At 41.1% G+C, this 24,643-nt stretch overlaps 1 protein-coding gene across 2 annotated transcripts in view; it reads right to left on the bottom strand.

Annotated features, from left to right (window-relative positions):
- PRKCE (protein kinase C epsilon) overlaps nucleotides 1-24,643 on the bottom strand; it is a 1,050,532-nt gene that overhangs the window by 440,552 nt on the left and 585,337 nt on the right. For both annotated transcript variants that reach the window (XM_069234014.1, XM_069234015.1), the window contains 4 exons: nucleotides 19,554-19,588; nucleotides 16,922-17,007; nucleotides 14,115-14,244; nucleotides 270-427 (listed from right to left, as the gene is read on the bottom strand). In XM_069234014.1, coding sequence (XP_069090115.1) covers nucleotides 270-427; nucleotides 14,115-14,244; nucleotides 16,922-17,007; nucleotides 19,554-19,588 — 409 coding nt within the window. The remainder of the gene's footprint in view (nucleotides 1-269; nucleotides 428-14,114; nucleotides 14,245-16,921; nucleotides 17,008-19,553; nucleotides 19,589-24,643) is intronic.

The raw sequence follows: 24,643 nt of genomic DNA, 5'->3' as shown, positions 1-24,643 counted from the left end.
AATGGTACAACAATAACAAATGAAGCTAGTGCTACAGACCGACTGCAGAGCCCCCACTGCTTGATGTGGGTGCTCAAAACACAACTAAATCTTTCTGAAAGAAGAGCTTTCAAGCCACCAAGAAAACAGACACATGTGCTACTACCACTGCTCACTTACCAACATTTCCTTGTCAGTTTCATAGAAAGGTTTTGCTGTTGTACATGCGTGATTTCATACAAGTACTTCAGACCCTTTGCCGCATTGTATGTGGGAGAGACAGTACTGACCTTTTCGCTGAACTTTTTGCCCCCTCGTTGGCTGGCACCGGTGATCTTGTCGGGGGTAACACCAAGGTCTGCTAGCACTTTAGCGATGCCCCGAGCATTGACGCCGCAGTTTGGGGCCACATTCGACTCGCAGCGCCTGTGCACATTCATCTTGCAGACTAGTCCAGAGTGTGGAGGTAATGAAGGAAACAGAAATACATTACTGAGCATCACAAAACTGGGAGCAAAGACTCCTGTAAAAGACCTAGCAGCAAATATGTTCATTCATTAAGCAATTATCTGTGTAACATAAAGTTAATTTTTTCTTGATTTAACAGTAAACAAGAGTTAGTTAAATATGAACTAAGAAGAAACAACCTTTTTATAAGGAGCGAAATTGATGTTGTTGCTTGCACACACCAATCACCTACTTGCTACCACATATACCCACGGGTGTCATTAGGTAACGTTTTCAGTTCGATTGTTTTTTTTTCATGACTCCTCTTGTGCTAGTTATTCACAAAGCATCAATGCAACTGTATTCTTTGTCTCGGAGCAGTTTTAATGACAGCAAACACATCTACAACTATCCCTCAAATATTATCCTGATTGAATATCACATTCATAACAGTATGCCTCGACACTTTCGTATGTACAAAGCAGTCACTGAAGGACTGGACAAGCCCAACAATAATTATTGTTTTTTGCAACATCACCTTTTGATGAGTGTAGTCTAAGGCCCTGATTTCGAGAGCAGAGTAACTTCCAATTCAAACTATAATGGAAACTACCAGCTGAACAGGAAGCTTTAAGATTCACTGGAAGACTGCAACTTCAAATTTAAATTCTCCAGGACATTTCACCTGCTTAAAGCATGGTAAAAGGGGAGGGTGAAACCAAGCCTGGTAAAGTGGAGGACATGTGCGAATCAGATCAACAACACTGATTACCCTGCTCGTCCCCATTTTTGAGTTTACAACTAGCAACAACTTCATAGTGCTCGTCCTAGGTATAACGTTACCTGTGTTTTTGGTATTACCTGTTGATGAAATTCCAATACGTGGTTCTCTGACAATCAAAAGGAGGGCCCAAGAGTGCTTTACAACCAAAACCAAAAAGAAACTTGCTTGATCTTCTTTTAATGTATATTAATTGATTGTTAATGATTGGCTTTAACCATTACTATAGTGGGAGGACAGAGGAACACTTATGGTGACAATTCAGCATTCCACCTGGATCAATACAACGCAAAGATCTTAAGTCTTCCAAAGAATCTACTCTACAGACTTCAGAAAATTCAAAGGTCTACAGTAGATCAGTTAGCAGGAGTATTCTAAGAAACAGTATTTCTCTGACTCTCCCTAAACTGAACTGATTGAAGAAGTGAATTCAGCCTCAGTTAAGTATGGGCTTTAATTTCTAAGGGTTACACCGGTACACCCAATGCAGCATCCTCAAAAACTGTTGGTCTGGGAATTTACATAAGTAGTTTAAGATAGGAAAAAAAGGATGAGTCTGACTTGACTTAAGTCAAGGTGCCAATTAAAAGATGGTTTATTGTCAACTAAACAGCTTATCCAAACCATGAGTTAGTTTGAAGAGGAAAGTTCACGGATAAGCTCTTGTCATAAAAACTAAACAAAATCCTCCTGCCTCCAATAGTGCCCACTGGGCCCTGTACTTCTCCAATTTCCTCACACCATTTCATAAAATGATTAATTCCTACAAAGGCACAAAGGGACTCCTCCCCAACATATATCTAGCACTCCAAGACTGCGAAGCTCCCATGACACACTTGTACCAAAATCCCTGGGAAACTGAACTGGGAACCCCCATAACAACCAAACAGTGGGAGGACTTCCCCAAAACCCACAGTAGCAACCTGCACAGAGAAAACACATACAAGATTATGTATCAAAGTTATCTGATACCTCTCAGACTCAATAAAATGCTCCCTACAGCCACCACCCTGTGCTGGCGCTGTAACCAGGCAGAGGGAGAAGTTCATGCACATCTGATGGTGCTGAATATTGATCCAAACATTCTGGAAAGAAACCTTGGGCTACCCCCAAAACCCGCTATTCCAGCAGATCCTCTCGTACTGCTTTAATTCTACAGCCCAATCAGCTGGAGCAGGGATGTGGAATTCCTATCGCCCGACGCCCGGGACATCTTGTTTGGGGTCAAGGGCAACAAGTTTTTATGTTTACTTTGTCCTTGGGACAAGTAGGCCCAACCCCCTGCAGCACAAACCCTTTGGCTTCCTGTTTACAGAGAGTGGAACTCTCTGCAGTTGAGGTAATGTGTTTCCAAAAGATAATGCTGTTCGAACTTGTATTTATGGTTCATTATTTGAAAGCCTTCATTATTAGGGTGAGTGCTGTAAATAAATGTTTTAAGGTCACAGTTCACTAATGACGTTGGTTCCAGTACAAAAAAAAAAATAACTGTATACACATGTTTGAAAAGTTTAGGCTATGAGGCTAAATATAATGCTCCCAGAATGCTCTCTGATTAGATGCAAATGAAGTGTCATTTAGTAAAATGTGTTGATGCATGCTAGTATTTCCCAAAAATATTTCTAATGGAAAATCAGTGTAACCATTTTCAACACGATTATGGGAAGCATGAAAATAAACAAACAAAGACAAAGCCAACTAATCTGACATATTTTTATAAGTTTTTTAGTTTCATCAATGCGTGTCTTGTGGTAGCTTTTTGCATGTCGCAAACAGCGACTTTCGCTGTTTGCGACGTGCAAAAAGCACATTGCGATGCACAAACCCAGTTTTGCGATTCGGTAACCTGGTTACCGAATCGCAAAACGGGTTTGCGACTCGCAATTAATAAGGGGTGTTCCCTTCCTAATTGCGACTCGCATTGCAATGTAGGATTGTTTTGTGACCGCGAACGTGGGCGCAAACCAATCGCAGTTTGCACCCATTTCAAATGGGTGCTAACACTTTCGCAAAAGGGAAGGGATCCCCATGGGACCCCTTCCCCATTGTGAATGTCACTGTAAACATTTTTTCAGAGCAGGCAGTGGTCCTGCGGACCACTGCCTGCTCTGAAAAATAGAAACGAAAACGTTTCATTTTTCGTTTTTGTTATGCATCTCGTTTTCCTTTAAGGAAAACGTGCTGCATTTAAAAAATAAAAAAAAAAATAAAAAAAAACCTGCTTTATTGAAAAGCAGTCACAGACATGGTGGTCTGCTGTGTCCAGCAGGCCGCCATTCGCGAGGGGGTCGCAAATTGCGACCCTCCTCATGATTATTCATGAGGTGGGCATTTGCGAAGCCCTTGCGAATCACAGATGGTGTCAGGGACACCATCCTACATTCGGATTTGCGACTCGCAATTTGCAGGTCGCAAATCTGAACCTACCTACATGTGGCCCCAAATTCTTAAAGAAAGTCACAAAAGTGCACCCATGGTATATGTCGTACCCCTATAAAATATTTGTGAACTGTATTTTAGCATGGGTAAATACGATGTGTAGATTTGCTCATGTAAAAATCTATTGAGCATTTGCAAGTTCATTTTCCCTCCAGCCACTTTCTTCCCAACCCTGGAAGAAGTTCTAATTCTGCCATTGTCAGGAGTAAATGTCCAACCTTTCTTATTATGGGAAAATATTAGAGAGAAGCTGGTAAAAATCTTTAAAACATGCAGGTTAGTAGGTTTGCAGACTCAAAGGCATTCCAGCCCTGGAACTATTGCTTACTGCATCCTCCAGCCCCACTATGCAGATCTGCAGAAAGGTGGCAAAATAAGGAAATTGCTACAGTAGGGATTGAAACTGCAAGTATTCAAGCCATACTATGGTAGTAGCCCTGGCATAATCAGAGAGGCTATTATCAGAGCACTTACATAATGAGATTGCTGCCATAATTTGTCGCCACACTACATGGCACCAAAGGGACAAGTAGATCTTTTTACAGGACAAGTAGATTTGAGAAGCAACCTGTCCCCTGGACAAGTAGATATTTTAATAAATTCCACACCCCTGTGGAGGGTATCATGCACCGATTGGAAGACCTCTAGCTATACAACAGGAGTGGCAAAATAAAGTATTGCTCTCTTTTAGTGGATAAAAGAGGGCCTGCAATAGCGTTGTGGGTCAAAAGACTCTGGCATGGCAACACAATGTAACAAATCCCCCACTCTCTAGCACTCAATGAAAAGAAATTCACAGTGACTTGGTGCCCTCTCTTTGACTACGTGTCGAGACTAGAATTCTTATGTTTCTCCTCACCCTGCCTAGAAGCTCTTCAGCTCTTTGATGCAACCTACATATTACATTGCTTACTTGTCTAAATATGTAAATTGCCAAGAGGCATCTCGCATCCCCACACGCACATCTGCTGCTAACTTACGCTGCTTGTAAAACTATTATGTCTTTTGTGAACTTGAATAAACAGATTTCAGAAAAAAAAGGACCTAAACAGAGCCTGGGCTCAAACTGATTTTCAATTATTGACTATTTTAACACTAATGGACTTTTTGACCAATGTCAGTCTGATTTATTTTTCTGCATAATACTAAAACTGCATTGATGGCACAGTAAATCAATGGAAAGCTGGTAAAATGACGAGACTCCATGATTTCATGGTGTCTTTCAACAATTCCGACAGGTTTCTGAAGCTAAAGAGGCTTGTTCTACCAAAGGTCATTTTGATATTTCATGATGAATAAGAGGTCGAGCCTAGGAACTTCAGGTACCCAAAAGTCTTTGATAACCAAAAGGACTAATTGAAAAGCATTAAAATAATTACAGGGCATAAATGGAGATGTTTTAAAAATTCCACACTTTGTTAATAATAAGACAGAAGCCTGAATATGAAGAATCCTATTAGGGGAGACTAGGTGACTTTCAATTCAGAGCTTTCAACCAAGGAGGTCTCTTACGGAATAGTGCCTCCATTATACAAAATCATAAAAAGATATGTTGGGAGGTAGTGGGTTGCTTTATTCGATAGAGCTTCCTCTCGGTGCACCCAAGAAAACAGTAGAAAGTCACAACAAGTAATTTCCAGAGTAATTTAAGGGTTCCTGTGTCTTTCTGCTTGCCAGAAAGATAATGTTTCTAGTATGCATGGACTCAAAAAAGATTTTCTCTCTTCCACCATGTGGCCAAAGAAACATAATCCGATTTTGAGACACCAGCACAGAAGGAGGGGTGGCTACATTTCAAGCTAGCTTTTTAATCACTACAATAAAGAGTCCCAATACATTTCTAGACATGCTTGATTATGACATTTTCTTCCACTCCCTGGCATGGCTTTTTCAAGTACTGTTTTGTGAAGAAGGGACCCTTCTGAAACACGTAAGTGCAGTTATTAGAACCTTCAAGCATTAGGTGTCTGCAGTGGTACACAATTAGCCTGTAAAGGAAAATCAATTCAACAACTGAAACCTGCTATTAACAGTCCAAAGAAAATTGAAGTAATAGTACCCACCAGGAAAACATGAACCATCTCCTTAAATACAGAAATTTACTTCATTTAATTTTCAAGTAACAAAAGTGAACGATCTACATCTGCAACAATGTTACTCAGAATCCTGTAAAGATTGAGACAATTTTATAGTGTGGTGCTCAAGTGAGATATCCATGCTGTGATTGTCAAGAGAATGTGTCAAGTAGGCACACAAAATAAAATCAGGTACAAATTTCAACTGAAACAGTGGAAGGTGTTCTGTTAGCACAGGCGTCTAGTCTTGATTGCATTATTACTCTAGAACTGTGTTCAGTTTGAAACAATAGTTGTTAATGTTCCAAACACACGGAGAACAATTCGGGGGGAGTATTCTTCAGGACGGTGAGTCAGAGATACTTTATGAAGCACCCTGTGGATAAACTTAGGAGACAGTGCAATCAAAAATGCAAAGAGACAAATATGTAATCAAGAGGGGGACTCAAACATTCATCTGTACATGGCAAGAGTTGTGACAGCCAACAGGTAAAGTGCCATCCTAAGATCCACCCTAATAAAATAATTCTCACTTGGAATATACATCTAAAGAAGAAGCTAATCTCTGGAATTTTGATTGACTGAAATAAAACTTTGATTCAGCTAGCCATGATCTCGTATGCTTGCTTTAATCAAAGAGGGACTTGATAAAATTATGATTCATATTTTAAAACAGCTTCATAGGAACACAATAGCAAATTTCCACATCAGAACAAATGGGAAAACAACAAATGCGTTCCCTATAAAAAAAAAAGCACAGCTCCATCCTAACACACACCCTTTTCAATTTCTTTATAAATGGCCTTTTTATTAATTGTATAATTTAGTCCTACTCTTTGCAGATAGTATAGTAAATGATGTAAACCACAACCATTCACTACTGAAAGTATTGGACCTTTTTATATATCAAGCTAGAAAGAGGTTTGTTGTAAAGTTCAGAAAACATCAGCAATTGAAGAGTATCATTTGTATCCTTAGAGACTCAATTAAGAGGGGTCAATATTTCTTTCTCTGTAGGTTCCATACTACAGTAAAATAAGCTTGCACCCACTAAACTAAAATAGCTTTTATAACTCTGGTACACTCAGTCATCTTCAGCTATTGTTGCATTCTTTTCAAATATTTTGCAGAAATAAATATCAAGTCGATTTTAAGAGCGCACTTTCCCTGTCAGCTGCATTTTGGGATGGAAAATTGAGCACTTATCAAACAAATTCAAAAGGTAAAGGGGGAAATATTTTCCTAAATAGCCTGATGAAGGACATTGCTACTAAATCTACCCACTGTCTGAAAAATGCTAGCATTGTATTCCAGTTTACTGTGATGGAGTTTGTCGGGAGGCTAACTCGGGTTCCCAAGCATCTTATTAACCTCCAACTGCAAAATATAAGTTGCATGTGAAAATAATGACAGAAGGGAACGTCTGCTCAGGATTTCTGCATCACTGCATTTCTGTTATGACTTTTTTTTAGTTGTTTATGTGTTTATGACTTATTTCTGCATCACTGTATTTCTGTTATGACTAATTTTTTTAAGTGTTATTTAATGAAACATCTTTAAGAAGCTGTGATTACGCCCCAACTCTAGTATGGAGTTTATGTGCTTAGCCTGAGTGGAAAAACTATTTGGGTCCAGAGTGATTTCTTAAAACTCCTAACGCTATGTCAAATTGAGATTAAAAATAGTGAATTAAAATGGGCAAAGACTGTCAGGCAAAGACTCAACGACATACATAAAATATTTGCAGTAAAACTAAATGTACAAAAACAATTGGGAACTGGAAAACATGAGTCGAGAAGGTTGACAACATATTTGGCCAGGTTAGAGGTTTCAAAATATTTGGAGGACAAAAATCTGTATGCTACTTGAGAACTTCTTGTATGCAACAAATAACCTTTCCATACATGGAAAAGCTGCCCAATGAATATATGACACAAATTGCCAAGGATCAGATGCCTGCAAAAACGTTTCTTGTAGATAATAACCTTTGTAAGTGCAGGGTAAAAACTAAATGTGATCGTTTGCACATTAATTTAGATTGCTTCTGGTTTTTACATCAGAAAAAAAGCTAATTGAGCCCTAGTCTAAGGAAATACAATGTGAGGGAGAGGAGACAAGCAGCCACGTTCCTGATGGACATGAGGTACCTGGATATAACATATGCACTAGGCAGGTTTATCACTTCTGTAAAATAGGTGTTAGAGAGGTATACTACAATTTATGAAATGTGCTAATCCCATTACGAATTAATCACGTATTTTTTTAATAGTTTTATAGAATTTTATATTTATATGGCACTCACTGAGAATTGTTTTTACGACATACCTCGGGGAGACATATACTATCTATAAAGAAAGTGTTATGAGGTTCTATTCATGAAATAGGTTGATACCATCATGAAGGTTTGTGGATTTGTCCTATGTTGATTTATGGCACTTTTAAACTGTGGAGTATTTATTGTATGTTCATTGTTTTCATGATGTACTAGTGTAAAGACTACGTTCTGAAGAAGCTGCATTTTGACTGACTGATGAATAACTTTAAATTATGAAGTGTTTTTTAATAAAACATCTTTAACAGATTTGGTGTTTTCATCAAGGAAATATGACTTTTTTGAGTAACTGAATAAGCAGATGTGAAATTAACTGAAGTGCTTCATGGTTTATTTTTCGGGTACATTGTGATGACTAAACATTTACTACAAATAATAAATTAAAGAAAATATATGTATTTGTGCTGTGGCTGACTCACTGCAGCACATTAACAGATTACATGCAGCACTAATGGTGTTTCTCAAATATTTTGTCTTGGAATATCTACAATGGTGTACTTGTTCTTTTTACATTTCTCTTTCAACTAATGCTCATCTTCTACTTATTCATAGACTACACTGGCGTATTAAAAGAGAAAATATAGATCTCAATTGATTAATGCTTTCATATGTATTGCTCAGTCGTATGTGGACTCGTAAGGCACAGTGCACATAAGTACATGTATCTACACTGCCGAAAAATACCAATATTTCAAATATCTAAAAGAATCCCATTTTGAAGTTTATTAGGGCAGCCCTCATCAAACCTGAAATGGTCCACTTTTAATGCTACAGTTCCGCTAGTTTATAGTTATCCAATATCGTAACACAGTAGCTTTATAGACTAACTAGCAGCCTGTGTAATATATTCTACAGTGAAAGCAAATGCAGAAGAGAGAATTGCTTGTGTCAGATTAGAGAGTGTGGGTAAATCGATGTCTGATATATTGAGTGCGAAACAACAAAACATAAAAAACCTTAACAGGAATTCTAAGTTCTAAATGTTGACAATTAAGAAGATTATCTTTGCTACCACAAGTGAAAGACATTTCTAAAGCTAATCCAGCTAAGGTAGGCATGTCTCTCTGATGTCAAGGTAACCAAAAAAGAAGGGGGCATGGCCAAATTGGTGACCATATCAGACACACTGTAAGGAACTCTGACCTACTCCCCCCAGCTACAGTTATCCTGGATGAAGAGTGCCGCTGACCATTAGTAATTAGGAGGCCCCACCCAGAGCTAGTGAGCGCATGACTGAAGAGGCTTCCGTTGTTGACAGCATGGCTGGGGTGGTGGCACAAGCCACGGACTGCTGGTTGCTTGCCAGCAAAGCTGTGTGGGATTCCTGGGCCTGGATCACAGAGGAGATCGTGTACAGCGTGGTATCCTAGAGATGCGGAATGACCGTCCCCCACACACCTTCTGATGTGCCCTGAGCCAGAGTTTGCAGGAGACAGGCTGGCAGCCCAATACAATACAGGAGCACCAGTGGATCAGAGGCCCTAAGGGTGACTGTTCGAACTGTTGTGATGGATGGTCGTGGGCACTGAACTCAGATTGCAATTGCCAGGACCACCAGGGTGATCACCAGAGGAGGCAGCTGTTATTCCCGTCTCCTCACAGTATGTACTGGCACAACAAGACTTGTCCTTTATCCCCGGGGCCCAGAATCGGACACCAGGGCCTGAAAGGTCCCCATCATAAAGAGAGAATCCATCAGTGCTACAAGTGCCCACTTTAGAGCCAGGGTGAAGGACCCTTCATTGCCTGTTTACTTGGAACAATGACATAACATGTGTATTTGTAAAGCGCACATGACCCATAGGTGTCTAGGTGCTGAATAACAGATGTTTGTTGTTACCCAACTCATTGGTACTCATTTTATTGACCTCAGAATTTTGGATGAAAGGCTGAGTGGACCTGCCGGGATTTTAACCTGTGACCATGAGGTCGAACATAGGTTCCTAAAGTGGATTCCTTAGTTCAATAAGCCACCAGACCCAGCATGAGATCAAAGGCCCCAAATCGGAGTCTTCTTCTAGGTAGCATGTTGAAACCATATTTGGTGACATTTTTGACCCACCTCCACACACTGGAAACTGCCTTAGAAGTGCACACAGCTACATTTGATGCACTACTTCAGGCGGTCGGAGACATACAGACTTCCCTGGAACCTCCGCTGGACCCACTAATGGGCGATTGATGTGGGCATGCTTGGAGCAGATTACGGGAAGCTCCAAGTCTGAGTTGAGACAACAGAATCTATGGTGGTGATGATGAGACCTCAGTGGCGAAAATAAGCTCCAAAATCCACATCCTTCAAGAGGAGGTATATTTTTTTTAATGGAGAGACACTGCCGCAGGACCAATGTACCAGTTCCGGGGCTACCAGAATCAATGGAAGCATGGACTTGTTTCTCAAGGAATGGCTGTCCACCATGGTGTTGGAGGGAAAATCTTTTACTTTCTTCCCACTTAAAAGAGCACAATGGGTCTCCGGGAGACCTCCATCATCTGGTTCCCACCAAAACAACTGCTGGCTCGACTGTTCAAGGTGCAATAGCGAGGGCCCCTAGATGGTGGGGAGCGGTTGGGCAGCATCTTCTCTGAATACACTGCAGCAGTGAAGAAACAGTGAGAATCCTTTCTGGAGATCAAGACCCGTCTCCAGCCACTGGATGTCCACTAAACCCTGATGTTCAATCAGAAGCTAAAAATCGTGGATGGTGATGTGATGCAATTCTTCACGATGCCTTGTGAGGCTTGGGAGTGCAGCTAGAGTTGAAGGGAGTGCTTACACTCTCCACTGCACAGGTCTCAGAAGATAGGTGGACATGCAGCACTCCAGGCATAGTAGAGGCAGGCAACTATGAAGTAGACCCACCGAAGAGCGGGCCATTAGGGAGACAGCTCTGGCTATTGTGGAGCTTTGGTCCTGGCAAAGCGCCACATAGCAATAACTTGGTAGACCCCAGTGGCACCATATATTGGGGACTGACTGCGGGATGTCAGAAAATGAATGTAAGATGAACTTCACCTACTCTCCACCCTTAATTCAAATGACAAGAGCAGGACCCTCTATGACACCTAGAATATGTACTTAGAAAAAGTGAAGGCCAAATTAGACGTGCAACCCCCTTGATCACGGTCATTGCTAAGTGATGCTTAGAATTGATCTACTAGCTTTCACATGCAGAGCAGCACCAATGGGAAAGATCTGCATGAATCATTTGATGTGGGTGGGACCCCCAACTAGGAGGACAGATTATTACTTGAGATATTAAGATGCTACTACATCCAGAAGGTTTAGTTACTTTGAGTATTGGGTTAATGTTTATTGAGTTACACACTGAGGTGTCTTTTCCTTGACCAGTTCTGTAGCAGCACAGGGACGAGTCCCCAGATATACATATCTCTAGATACGTTGGCTAGCATTTGCTCAGATCTGGATAATGGCCGAACGCTGTATGTACCATGTTCATGTTCTAATGTCAAAACGCCATAAAAAAGTAATGCCAAAAAAGAGGTAACCAAGGAAGTAATACTCACTTGGTTGTTGATATCTGGGCCCCTGAAAAGTGAATGGAATGTTGAAATGTAGAGGAGAAAACAGTGTAGAATACTCATAATGACTACAGGTGGGCAGAATGTTTCATTCTGCCTGCAGAATTGGCGGTATTTTGGTTTCTCTGCATTACTCTTTAACGTGGAGTTCTGGCCAAATTCCACCAATTACTGTGTGGCAAAAGTTTTCTCCCACGAGGCTCCAGAAAATATGAACTGAAGAGCGCAAGTGAGGTTTGGTGTCCCTTAGCACGATTTTCTTACTCAGGCGATTGCGGGCGGTCACAAGCGGTTGTGATCAGAGGGCTGCTGCTCTAATAGATTTGCTGCTGCTCAAGTAGATTTCTACTTGAGTGGCAGCAAAATCAAATTGAATGGCGGTGAGCTCTTGCGCAACGCATGGTGTCATTTCAGCTGATTTTTCAGCGTTGCTAAGTTGCAGCACGGGCAAAATGAGGTGCATATTTTCCACCTGTTGGCGGAACTCCACTGAATCTCGCAGAGGTTTTATGTAACTCGGCAGAATTCTGTAGAGTGAAAGCCTGCAAGTCCTACCCATCCCTAATGATGACAGGCTCAGGGTGCCACCAATATTGTCTGACTACGATCATGAAGACTATGCATGACCTGAGAAAGATAATACTGCTGGAGCATAAAGGTCAGACTAGACTAGACTGCGGAAGGCATACTCCTACCATGTGACAAAGGACTCAGTAAAATCCTGCTTACTCTGAAAATTTGAGAAGTGAAGGCCGATATCAAAGGTTTGGGAAGCTACCCTCCTGAAAGTCAAATGGGAACATAAATTTAAAGACTACGGGCATTTTGAAAGAAGAATCAACAGGCCAGTGTGACTGGACTTTTGGATAGACCCCTTTTTTTAGGGTGAGAAGAAAATTGGCTTTTAACTGCTACATGTGACATGGTGCAGTATTACAAATAAAGTGCATTGTCCCTGTTAGAGCCACGTCACACCTTGAAATTGGTACAACAGATGCAAACAGGGAGAGCATGCCCTATTATCATCAATGCACTGCTATCAGGGCAGTCATAAACTCATGCTGCTCTGGGGGTAGACTGTTAGTGAAAGTAGGGACAGAGATTGCCCTGCTGGTTGGTGCAGTAAGTGATTGCACCCACCCGCAGAGGGCTATGTGGGGGTCCACGGAACCCCCTCCAGAGGGCTGCATTTAGGGGGTACACTGACTGTGCACCATCTTTGTGAGGTGCACAGTCATTACTCCTGATGGCCTCCTTGGCTTTGTACCCATGTCCATAATATAGCACAGATGCAAAGGTAAAGGTGGATCATTTCCATGGGGCCGCACCCTCTTAATATAGTATCAACACAGTATAAGTGCCAGAGCTCTCTGTATTACAAAAGGGGCTAATAAAGTGTCAGAGAAACACCAAAATAGGTGCACGCCCCTGTTGTGACACCAATGCATCTTATGTAATATGAGCTCAATCACTTTTAGAAATGTTCTCAAAGGTTGGGGACCCATGGGAGTGGTCAAAACGTAGATAAAAGGTTTTCTGTACAATCTGGACTTTGAAACTGAATTCCAAAAATACTATAACATGGGTACAAGGGTAACCAAACCAGGCACACTCTTGGCAAGCAAGATTTCCGAGTTCACCCTGCTGAGGTTTTTGTCATTGGGTTCAAGGATCCTAGGAATCCAAATGATCTCAAGAAGTACTGCCCAGCCTGAGCACTCAAACCTCCTCCATTGAAGTACTTCGAGCTCCAAAAATTGACTAAGTCACAACATACAGTGAAAGAGCGAGGAAAGGTGGAAAAATGGCTTGGGTGTTAACACCTTCTTTAGCAACAATCTTCAAGTTTGTTCAGCTCAGAGCTTTTGGTGTCAATCTTCAAGGCTTCAGTCAGACTGCAGATGTCACTTATATTACCTTATGAAGCCCTTCTCAGACATTCGGTCCTACCCTTCCCCACTGGGGGTTGCTGACGTATGAAAAAGGCAAAATGTGGCAAACTACTGGGCTTTACCTGACCTTCTCGCCATCTCACCCAGCCTGAAAAGATAACTAGGACTAAGTCACCCACGCCACAGACTACCATTGATTTTTCACTTTCCCTTTGTTTTGGTCCCTTTTAATTTAATTTTAAAAATTCGTAACACACGAGGACCTTATCTAGTTTTTGTTATCTTTATGTTGTTAAATCAGTAAGAAGTTCTTTTACTAAAATTATTTGCAATTGAATCCAAAGTATTTCTTGACTTCATGTATACTCAGGGGCTAGTCGAATGCTGAACATGCACTTTCGCTAAGGGAAGCAGGCACGTATTCCTCACAGAAACCTAATTTAAGTTTCTGGGAACTAGGGGCCAGATGTACCAAAGGATTTTACCCATTCTTTGTCTATGGGAAAAAGCTTTCCTACATATGGCCCTAGGTTGTTTAAAACGCAGCTATAATATGAAACGTTAGACACAAACTGAGCCCACAAAATAAGCAATGAAAACGAACCACACACATATATTTTGCATACCTTTGCATTGTAAACCTTGCCTCATTAGTCCCCAGAGCAACGAACCACAGTGGTCACAGAAGGTGGGCACTTTGTAATTATGGATACCAAACTTGTGAGGCATGTTGACACTGAAGCGCTGAGAACCCACCTGCCGAAAATACAAGGCACGTTTACACTTTAACAATTATATCTTTTGGCAGAACATAATCATCAAAAACAAAGCTATACAATAAAACAAGCACTGGACATAAACAAAGGGGAGACTGGGGGACAAAAGTAGAAAAACGTGTGTCTATTACTTGTCGAGGATCGGCAGCAGTGACTATCAGCAGAAAATTATGTAACAAGCGTTATGGAATCTGTCAAAACGCTCGTTTTTAAAGCTTTGTCATGAGATTTTAAAGAACAGGAATAACTTTATATGAAGATTTTCATGTCAGTATCTTACTGCGCACATTATTAAATGCTGCGACGTTTTCACGAGTTTAATGCTTCTTTGACATGGAAATAAACTTATATTTGAATTGAACTATTTTTAAAGTTCACATTCACTTACACAACTCGAGACAAGGAGACAAGCATCTCGCATGTTGATAATTTAGTTCTGAAAGTCGCACGAATCAATTTAAAATCGTAAACAATTTCCATGAGAAAAGCATGTCACTGTGTTGTATTTTTGACATGGTTCACTTCTGCGTCGTCATGCGCAAATTACAGTGACTCAAAGACAGCATAAAGGCAGTCAGGGGAGATGCCCCCAATTCTGCACAATAACCACTACATTATCTAAAATAAAGCTTGGTGTGTGTGTCACGATCAAAGCCCACAGCACGAGGCGATGCCTTTCAAACTTCTGCAAAACTGTCCTATTTTTGGAACAATCTCAGAGTAGTAACAGAATCTACGTTGGTCCAATTGGAAGATTTTCCTGTCCTATTCGAAGTGAGTTCCTCCTGCCATCTGATCTCTCTCTGGACGAGGGAGGATCCTTTGAAGCCGTTATTGGGAATCTAGTGCCCTATGGGGAAGGCCCCATGGCCAGCCGTCTTGTACTGGCCACAGAAATACCTTTGGACAATAAACCTCACCTGCTTAACATATCACTTTCAGTTAAAGTAAGTGACACTATTACATGTCTTGAAGATTAAAGGGGCTGGAGGCAGATGAAAGCTTAACACTTGACAAGATATGGGAGCAGCAAACGAGGCCTCTTGAAGTGCTTTTCAATCTGAAATCTAGTCACCACATACTCCTTTTAAAGTAAACACATAAATAGACTAATGGCCTGATTTAGAGTTTGGCAGGAGGGGTACTCTGTTACAAACGGAACGTATTTCCCATGTGCCTTACCTCAAGTGCCTTACTACAAGTGTTTGCTACACTATCCTTGTGATAAGGCGGATGGGATTTCCGTTCCATTTGTGTCAGAGTACCCATCCTCCAAATTCTAAGTCTGGCCCTTTAAGCCCTATATACCAAATTTCTGACCACAAGACAGTTGTTGCACAAAAATGAATTGCTCAGCAATCAGACCTTCACTTTGCACTGCAACAAATGTACAAATCCTTTATAGCGCAAAATGGCCACTCAATAGGAATTTACAAACATCTGACCCCAATAGTATCAATGAGACACGATTGTGTCTGTGAATCCCATGGTCTGGGCTATAAATGTAAGAAAAGAGGTTTGATAGGAACAGCTGAGCTCCATCTCGGCATTTGTGTTTTCAGAATGTCTATTTTTCATCTCCTCATTGCAGCTCCTGTCCCTCAAAGCACAATGGCTGCATCCAAATGCATTCTGTTAATGGAAATGGGGTGCAGCCAGCTCTACTCTGGCCATCACGGACAGCTTCCACTTTGCGAATGGATACCACCCTCTTTCGGGAGTCATTATGCAATAAACGGCCTGCAATATCACAATTATGATTGCAAACCCTTGATACACTTGATTGTGATTCAGGAATAAGGGCAGGGGCGGCTCCTCCATAAGGGCGGAGGAGCGTTACCCACCCCGCCAAGCCCCCCCGGCAGCAGCAACCGATGCAAATCCTTTCACAAGGAAACGATAATAAACTGCATTTATTATCCTTTTTATTATCCTTTCCTTGTGAAAGGGGTGGGGCACTGGGGGTGACGAGCAGAGGGGAGTGCACTGTGCACTCCCCTCAAAGCGCATGTGTCTTTGGCCAACCGTCTCGGGCCAGGCAAACACACATGCGCACAGGGCTCTCTCCAGCCCAGCAACACAGTTGCCAGGCTTGAAAGAGCCTTCACAGGCTCCCAGTCTGCCTGGGGGCGCCCTGGCTGGACGCTCCCAGACAATCCTGATGCTGCTTTGAGCAGCATTAGGACTGGCCGAAGGGCAGGCTGGGAGCCTGTGCCGGGCTGCTGGTAAGACGACAAGGAAGAGAGGAGCACTGTGGGAAAAGAGGTAAGTTTTTACGTTTTTTTTTTTTAGGTTATTAATTCCCCCCACCACCGTGCGTCGTGTCGCCCCGCCCTGAGGAATCACCGCAAGCTGTGACTGAATGAGGGAATGCTCCTTCCACATTGGTCTCATCCGTCTTCCTTCTGTGCTGCAAAATGCACACTCTAAGCCAGAAATATTTTTCACACATTCATTTTCCACAACATACATTTCTGAAATCTGAAATGGCTGAAACGGTCTTTGGCCAAAAAAACTTATCTGATGCGCAGTCTCAGAAACAACACAGTCATAATACACTGAAAAATAACAGTGAAAGAAATGCAAGCATGTGGGCAGACGTAAAGCAGGAAACACCCTTTGCTGAATGATGGCGTTTGAGCAGTACAAATATTTACCTCATCATGAGCTTCCTGTTTCTTTAACCCAGCACACTTCGTTATGATAAGTTCATGACATCTTTTGTGGACGACACAAGTGCAAACTGTAAACAAAGTTGAAAGGTTAGGGCTCTCATGTACGTATTTTGAAAGAGGATAATATATTAAAGAGATGAGATGAACGTTGATGGAAGAATCTTGCTGTGCTTGTCTCCTAACTAAGAAACAAGAGTTCACTGAATATGTATTACATATTCCTTCATTGTACCTAACCTAATTTCAGCAGTCAGTTCACAGTGAGCTCCTTCATGTAATGCAATCTGTACATAGGACTTTGAAGATGCCAGAAGTTTGTGGTAGTCATTACAAAGTCACATGACCAAGAATAATAATAATAATGGATGTATTTAGTTTGTCCATTCATAAATAGAAACGCTATACTAATTGCACAATTAACAGTCCACCCTAACTAGAACTTGACAGGAAATTTGTTTAGTCAAATACCAGGATAGACACTCTTTTCAACATTTCCTGACACCTTATGCTTCCAACTTAGACACTTTGGAAAGCAACTTATGTCATGGTGAGTCCCAGAGGCACCAGACAAGTTAATGAACACCATGTATTTGTTGTGTATTTTAAGACATTTGTGTCAAATAAAAGGCATCCCTGAACATTCCCACACCAAAAAATAAGTACTGTCCAGCAAGAAGTCAAGTTGTGGTCTGAAACCTCTAAAGTCACCCTATCTGCCATTTGCTCTTCAAACCTCTGCATCTTAACATCTGATTTCATTCTTGCTTTATTTAGCAATTTTGTTATTGGTGATATAAGTTCAACCACAGTAGTGCAGTCTTCTGTGCCATGCTCTCCACCTCAGAAGAATATGCATCTCAAAGTCTTCATCAAGCATGGTGAAGATCAGCAATCATCTGAGTCTGGGAGGTAAAATGTGGTTTGCAATTCAAGGCTCTGTAAACAATGAATTCATGCCTGAGGCTGGGCTTGTCTAATGAAGTGAATGTGCACATCCATCTCAGTGGGGAATTTAAGTCTTTCCAAATTGAGTTTGTTTCGCTTGGAACCTTGCATAAGAAATGTGGCTACAACTAAACTAAAAGGTAAAAATAAAACCTTAAAGAACCCAGGGGGCAATTCACAGATGAATATATGAGTACAGGAAGAAGCACTACAGGAGTACACTTTTACACAGCCTTATATATTTTTGTGAATCAGCCCCGAAATGATCAAGTCACTATTAGTAAAAGTGAAAACAGTGCAAAATCATTTCAATATTTACTAAAAGCATAAGAATATTTCATGAGTATTTTAGGACCAATTTAAATATGTTAGTGCCAATTCTCACAGGTATGTAGGAGTACATAGAAATGCTACAGGAGTTCTAGTTACATACTCCAGAATGCTTTGTGAGTAGGTTCCCCACTACTGTACATAAGATTCTATGTTCATCATTTTTCACATTAACTTTATGAAAAGGTAAAACCTTTGCCAAGTAAAACATAAAGGGAACCCATTCCTATGCAAGCCTTTTAACCTGCTGAAAATAATGAACCATAATTCGAATATAGCCACTCTGGCAAAGTTAAGTGTGCCCGTGTGTTTTCTAGAACAAAAGAGGATGTTCTGATGCACTCCTGGCTACTCAGTTAAGACTTATCAGAACTTAATCCAATTAGCGCACTCTGTGGCGGTGCTGTTTTAGGAAATTGGAAGCTCTGCTCACCCCAACAATTACATGAGTCACAAAAGTAGGAATAACTGGTCGCTAATGTCCTGGGCCACACTGGAGTAAGGAAACCTCATACCTATTGTGTGGGAAGTCTCTCCGATTCCCTGAGCAGCAAAGCATCTCTAAAGCCACACAGATTTTAACCTAAGAGTTTTGCTCGTCAATATGATAATAGCTAGAAAGGACGTTTCCTAAAGAGTCACTGTGAAAGATCAGTTTTCCGCCATGGTTACATAGAATGGTTAGCCTATTAGCTAACTATCCTCGAAGTTCTAGCTCTAGTCCCGACATCCTCTTTTGATAAAATTTGTAATACGGAGCAAATTAGTTCACCTCTCTGTCTCATCTCTTTTTCTGTCAGTGAGGACACAATAAGAAACAGGGTAACCACCATATAGAAAAGTTACATGAAAACAAGAACTATATATATGCATTTACATAATAATACAATTTAGAATCTGGACTATAAAAATTACTGTCTCATGAAAAATGAAACCAGTTAGTGCTTTATCGCAACACATTCAAACTGGATAGTATAAAAGGATGGATCATGCTTGTATACAGCATCAACAAGATGGGAGATGAGCTAATGTGGCAGCCTTTTCTCAGTCATGCCTTGTCGACAATATGGGTGTGTTTGTTGGATGCCCATCCTTAGACAAATGGGAATACGTATGGCGTGGCATGGACCCTTTGAATTCTTGTCTTCTGCTTTTAGCATCTTGCAAAAATGTGCAGGTAGGTAGACCTGGCCTACGGGCACGCTGCAGCTGCCTTTGGCATGGACGTGATAGCGAGTCCCTGACATTATAAGGCCACTCCACACTCATCAGCATGCAGCACCCACAAGACTTCAGATCAGAGCTTGTCAACAAAACAACATCAAAGTATGCTTCTTACCTTGGCATTGATATCCCTGTTTCCCTATCACTCCCCTGTGAATGAAACAAAGAAATATACATAAGATAACAGGGAAGTGTTACATTCATTGCAGTGAGAGCAAAATACAGACATTTGAGTTAATATGAAATCTAATGTCACAAGCAATATTACAAAACGGAGCTGTTACACAGTATTGGTAACTTCTATCAGTAGGGTGTCAGGATGAGTCAAACTACTACTACTTATCCCTTAGTCATAGGAAGAAGGAATCATGAGGAAAAACATTGTCGCAGGGCTGGAATTTTAGTTTTCAAAACAATGTTACCAATATATAGAGGTCGCGCAAGCATTCCTCCAATGATGGCTTATTCCAAAGTCATGCAATCACAGAGCAGCTCATAGGACCTGATGTACTACGGTGCGTTGCAAATCAGTTGCTATTTTTTGCTCACCTACTGCCTTTGGAACCAACCTTCATTTTGCGATGCGAGTCAACTCACGAAATACACATTTGCAGGGAATCCAAAAGAACTCCAGCATCTTTAATATGCATGAGGCAGGAGTCATTTTGTGACTCTGCAAATGCAGAGATGGAGGGCTGCGAGAGGCAGCAAACCTCCATCTCTCCATCTCCATCTAAGAGCGGTGGGACTGGAGCACACAGGGAGCTCGAGGCTGGGAATCGCCGGGTCCCTGAAGCTTACCTAATCCTGCTAAAACCCTGAGCCAAAGCGCTGAGAGGACATCCAGGAGAGGAGTTTAAGGATCTCATACCCCAGAGACCAGATGCGGGAATTGCTCTGAAGGGACGCCGTGACGCAACACTGGAATAAAGAGGGAAGCAGCTGAGTAAGAACAGTAGAGAGTATGCCTGAGTTAGTGCGCGTGGATCTACCTTCTTGGTTTGATGCCTGGGATCTCAAAACACTGGGACCACATTGCAGATGCATTGTTCCCAGTGTGGCACAATGCCAAAAAAAGAACAAAACCTTGGAAGCTTAACATAAAAAGAATTTTTGCACCCAGAAATTCAGACCGTTTCTGGAGACTCAGAAGTTACTCTCGCTCACAGAAAGGCATGAGATTGGTAGCATTAATGGGATCTTCGTGAAACTCATCACATCGATGTGCTGAATGCTTAATTTAAGGGTACAATAGAGGAGAAAATAACCACATTACAAACATGGAGAGGGATGTGGAAATATCACATCTGCATAGGAAGCAACTAATTAGTTGGTAAATGGACATACCAATGTAATCCAAATGTACCATAAGTGTGAGAGTTGTGCATTTAACTTCTTCTTGAACCTGGACTCTGAAATATAATCTCAGGAGAATGATGCCAGATCTAACAAGATTCACAGACAGACATTACCAAACAATAATGAGGAATTCATTTGAAGCTGGTAGTTCAGCAGTTTGTTAGGAATATTTTCTCTGACGATGAGAGAGTAGGTACTGGGTTTAAGTCAAATGACTCCAGATTGCCACCCTGGGTTCTGAACGTCAAAAAATCAAAGGCACTGGCATGATATTCATAGAGTTGGCAGACTTTGGGTAAGGTGAACGTCTCTCAAGCACAGTGGCAAGAAAAGTAACATAGTGGTGCACTGTAACAAAGTCCATGCATTTCCTGAGGTTAGCCTTGTAACCCTGTGGTACAGGCAGGACCCACAGACTTTGAAAAGGCCAACACCAATGTTTGGAGGTTCCTCTCTGCACCCCAAAGACTGAGGTTGTAATGTGCCATCAGAGTGACCCGAGGTGTATGAAGTGAACAGTAGTTGTTTAGTTTTGTTTGTTTGTTTGAAATAATTGTTTCCAAGTAAATATCTTATAAAAATATAAAACCAATGGAAATTTGCACAATTACCATGATCACATGTCATAAAAATTATCATAAGATTAAAACCATGAATAATAGTACAAAAGAATACAGGTAGATAGACCAATTAAACGCTCATATATTTTTCCTAAATAATATATCACAATTAATACAATAAATGGTTACACAATTTACCCAGTTGCATAAAAAATTCACTATTGAAAACAATCACCATAGGTTATAATATTTAAAGAGATCAACCCTTGAAAGTTTACCATAATTAAAAAGTTATTTTCTGTATTCACTCAATATAATTTGCAATAGCTAATACAGTATCAAGAGGTCTCATGGAAAGAAATGGCTTGTGCATCACTTCTAGTATTTCTTAATTACTGTCCTATCATTCAGAAAAAAAGGCGACCACCTAAGAGGAGATATAGTAGGCAATATCTCACTTTAGGGTCACAAATGCAGCAGCCATTATTTTAAAAAAGTCTACCACTAATACCAGAAATTCTTTAGGCTGGCTCGATCCCAACATGAACCTGGAAAATCACATTTCAAACTCGTTTGTCAGGGCACTACGACAGATAAGTAACACAAACTTATTTGTCATAATATAGTCTTTCTCAGTTTTGAGAACTATCCCTCACCTTGTCAAATAGAAGTATCTTTAACTTTGACAAGGGCAGAAACACTTATAGCTTAAAAATATCAGTTCCAGAGAAGGCATAAAAAGTCATCTGGCCAAGACATAATATCACTATTTGTTTTTACTGAAAGCTTGTCGTCAACCTTACGATGTCTTAAGGAAACATTAAATCCTAATGTGCAGTATTGTGCTCGTTGCGCAAATAAATGTGTTCCCAACTTTAATTTTACAACCTAATTCATATAATTTAAGGGGACACTCAAAATATTTTCAAGCATATTCTCTCCAAGTGCTCCTCATTGACTTGTTGTTCCAAAGAAAGCACTTCGGCCCATAAAGTGCTTGAACTATTAATTGACAGTGGCCTGCTTTCTTTAAGGTGCAACCAAACAACCTCCAAGATAAGTGTCAAACCTTTTGAAAGGATTAACAGTAGAGAGTAAAAATGTTCTCAATGTGGCTGATATGATTATCCTATTTAAGGTTACTTGCAAAAGAAAGCCATACGCATTTATAAACCCCGACCTGTTGTGCAGGTACATTGTTAAAAAACAACTTAAACTTCTTTGACCACTTAAAGAAGATCAGAGTCTTGGTCTTTTCCATGTTCACAGTATGTCTGTTAGATTCACAACAGGAAGTAAGAGAATTATTTTTTTATTGCAAGGAACAAGCGAATAGTCCATTAGGAATACATCGTCCACGTACATGAGACATGGAATGTGAACATCCACTCTTAGTGTAGTTTTTGAAAGAACAAAAGATAAGTTGGAAACAAAAAAAGGTAAATCATAAGAGCACTAACACACACCCCTCCCTTAGGCTGTTGTCAACTGGGATTGTTCCTGGAAGTATTCTGCACCCATCGAGATTCACCTGAGCCGGATTTCTACAATGACATTTTTGAATCACAAATAGAAAATCCTACAGCAAGTTGGCATTTTCTAATTTATTCCATAAGACTCCACGGTCAACCAGGTCAAAAGTGGCACAGACATCTACGAAACAGCAATATGGCTTGCTACAATTGCTCTCTTTGCCACTGCCCAATAGACCATACCATGGCCCGCGTGGAATATTTCTTTTTAAAACTTTATTTATAATTTCACCAATATACAACAAATAACATGGCACATTATGTACGGTCCACCCTCTCCCACAGAAGGAAGAAATCATTTTACAAGCAAAAATAGACAACACATAAAGTCTCACGTGTATGAGTCAATACTCAACAGTATTAAGTGAGGGTCTGTCAGATGCGTACCACAGTTCTGACAAAGTGCAAGTCTATTTACATTCACTGTTCCGGATCTCTCATTGGATGGATTCATCCCAGTACCATTGTCTTCCCATCTCCACCCCTCAGCACTCTCAATGAGCATCTTGCATAGCTAGGTAGTCCCTAAGTGGTCCTTAAGGGGTTGCCAAATATTTTGGGGGCGTGAGGTTGGCAGTTGGAGAGAAGCATGTAGTTCACTGTATGTGTCATAATAAATTAGACTACCCTTCTGCCTTGGGCATCAGTTGTGCCGTGTATCGTCTGACTGATTTAGGAATGGTATTCACATAACCTAGCAAAGCTCGGAGGGGTTCAGGGTCTAATAAAATATCCACCACAAGCGACAAATGTGTAAACACTTTCATCCAGTATCGGGAGACAGTAGGGCATGTCCATGATGTATGTATAAAATTTGCCAACCAGACCCGACATCTAAGGCATTCATGGGAGCGAGAGGTATCTATTTTAAAAAGAGAAGCTGGTGTGATGTACATGCTTCTGAGCAATTTGTAGTGTATTAGTCAGTGGTGGTTGTTCATGGATATTCTGCGTGTCTGTGTGCAACAGTCCATCCACATCTTATCTGATATGGAACGCCCCAGGTCTGTCTCCCAGGTGTGTATGAGGTTCAAGCATGCTCTATATAATCTGGAGACCATCCTTGCTCTCTCCTTTTCGGCAATGAGCATCGTGAGCGGTGTGAAATCATTTGGTGCAAGCGGGTATGTAGTGATAAGGGCACACAACGTTCTTTGTAGTCTATGCAGTACAAAATGATCCATAAGAGTTGCTGCCGAGAAACGCAAGTCTCCCGTTCTAAAAAAAGATGTGCCCGTCCAGAAACAGGTCTCATATAGAGTGAAGGGACAATTCTGTTTAAGTGTGCGCTTAACCAGTTGTTCACAGGCCAATGGGAGCCATGGGTTGTCGGCTATCAGCAATGCAGGAGAATACAGTGTCCCGCCCGCAAGGGTTTGGGCCAGCCTCCGCCAAGCCCAGCATGTGATGGAGAGTATCTCTACATCCGAGGGGTCCAGGGCATGACCCCGCAGAAGAACCGCACGTAGAGTGGCAGCGTAAATCAAGTCTCTTTCAGGCATGCTGTATTGTATACCCACTTCTGGGTGGTACCAATAATATGCAAAACTACACTTTGCCACCTGGTAGTACAGATGAAAAGGGGGTAGTACAAAACCCCCCTTCTAGTAGGATAGCACATGCACCTCCCATGGTACCCTTGTGGACCGGTCCGTCCAGATCAGGCAGGTCAGTAACCTGCACAATTTTCCAAAAAAGGAAGTAAAGGGATGGGGATGATAATAAAGATATATAAGAATGTAGGGAGAACTACC

The sequence above is a fragment of the Pleurodeles waltl genome, chromosome 5 (assembly GCF_031143425.1).
Source record: "Pleurodeles waltl isolate 20211129_DDA chromosome 5, aPleWal1.hap1.20221129, whole genome shotgun sequence".
Classification (NCBI taxonomy): Eukaryota; Metazoa; Chordata; class Amphibia; order Caudata; family Salamandridae; genus Pleurodeles; species Pleurodeles waltl.
The sequence above is the reverse complement of the archived record's forward strand: the minus strand, read 5'-3'. Positions and strand labels throughout refer to the sequence as shown.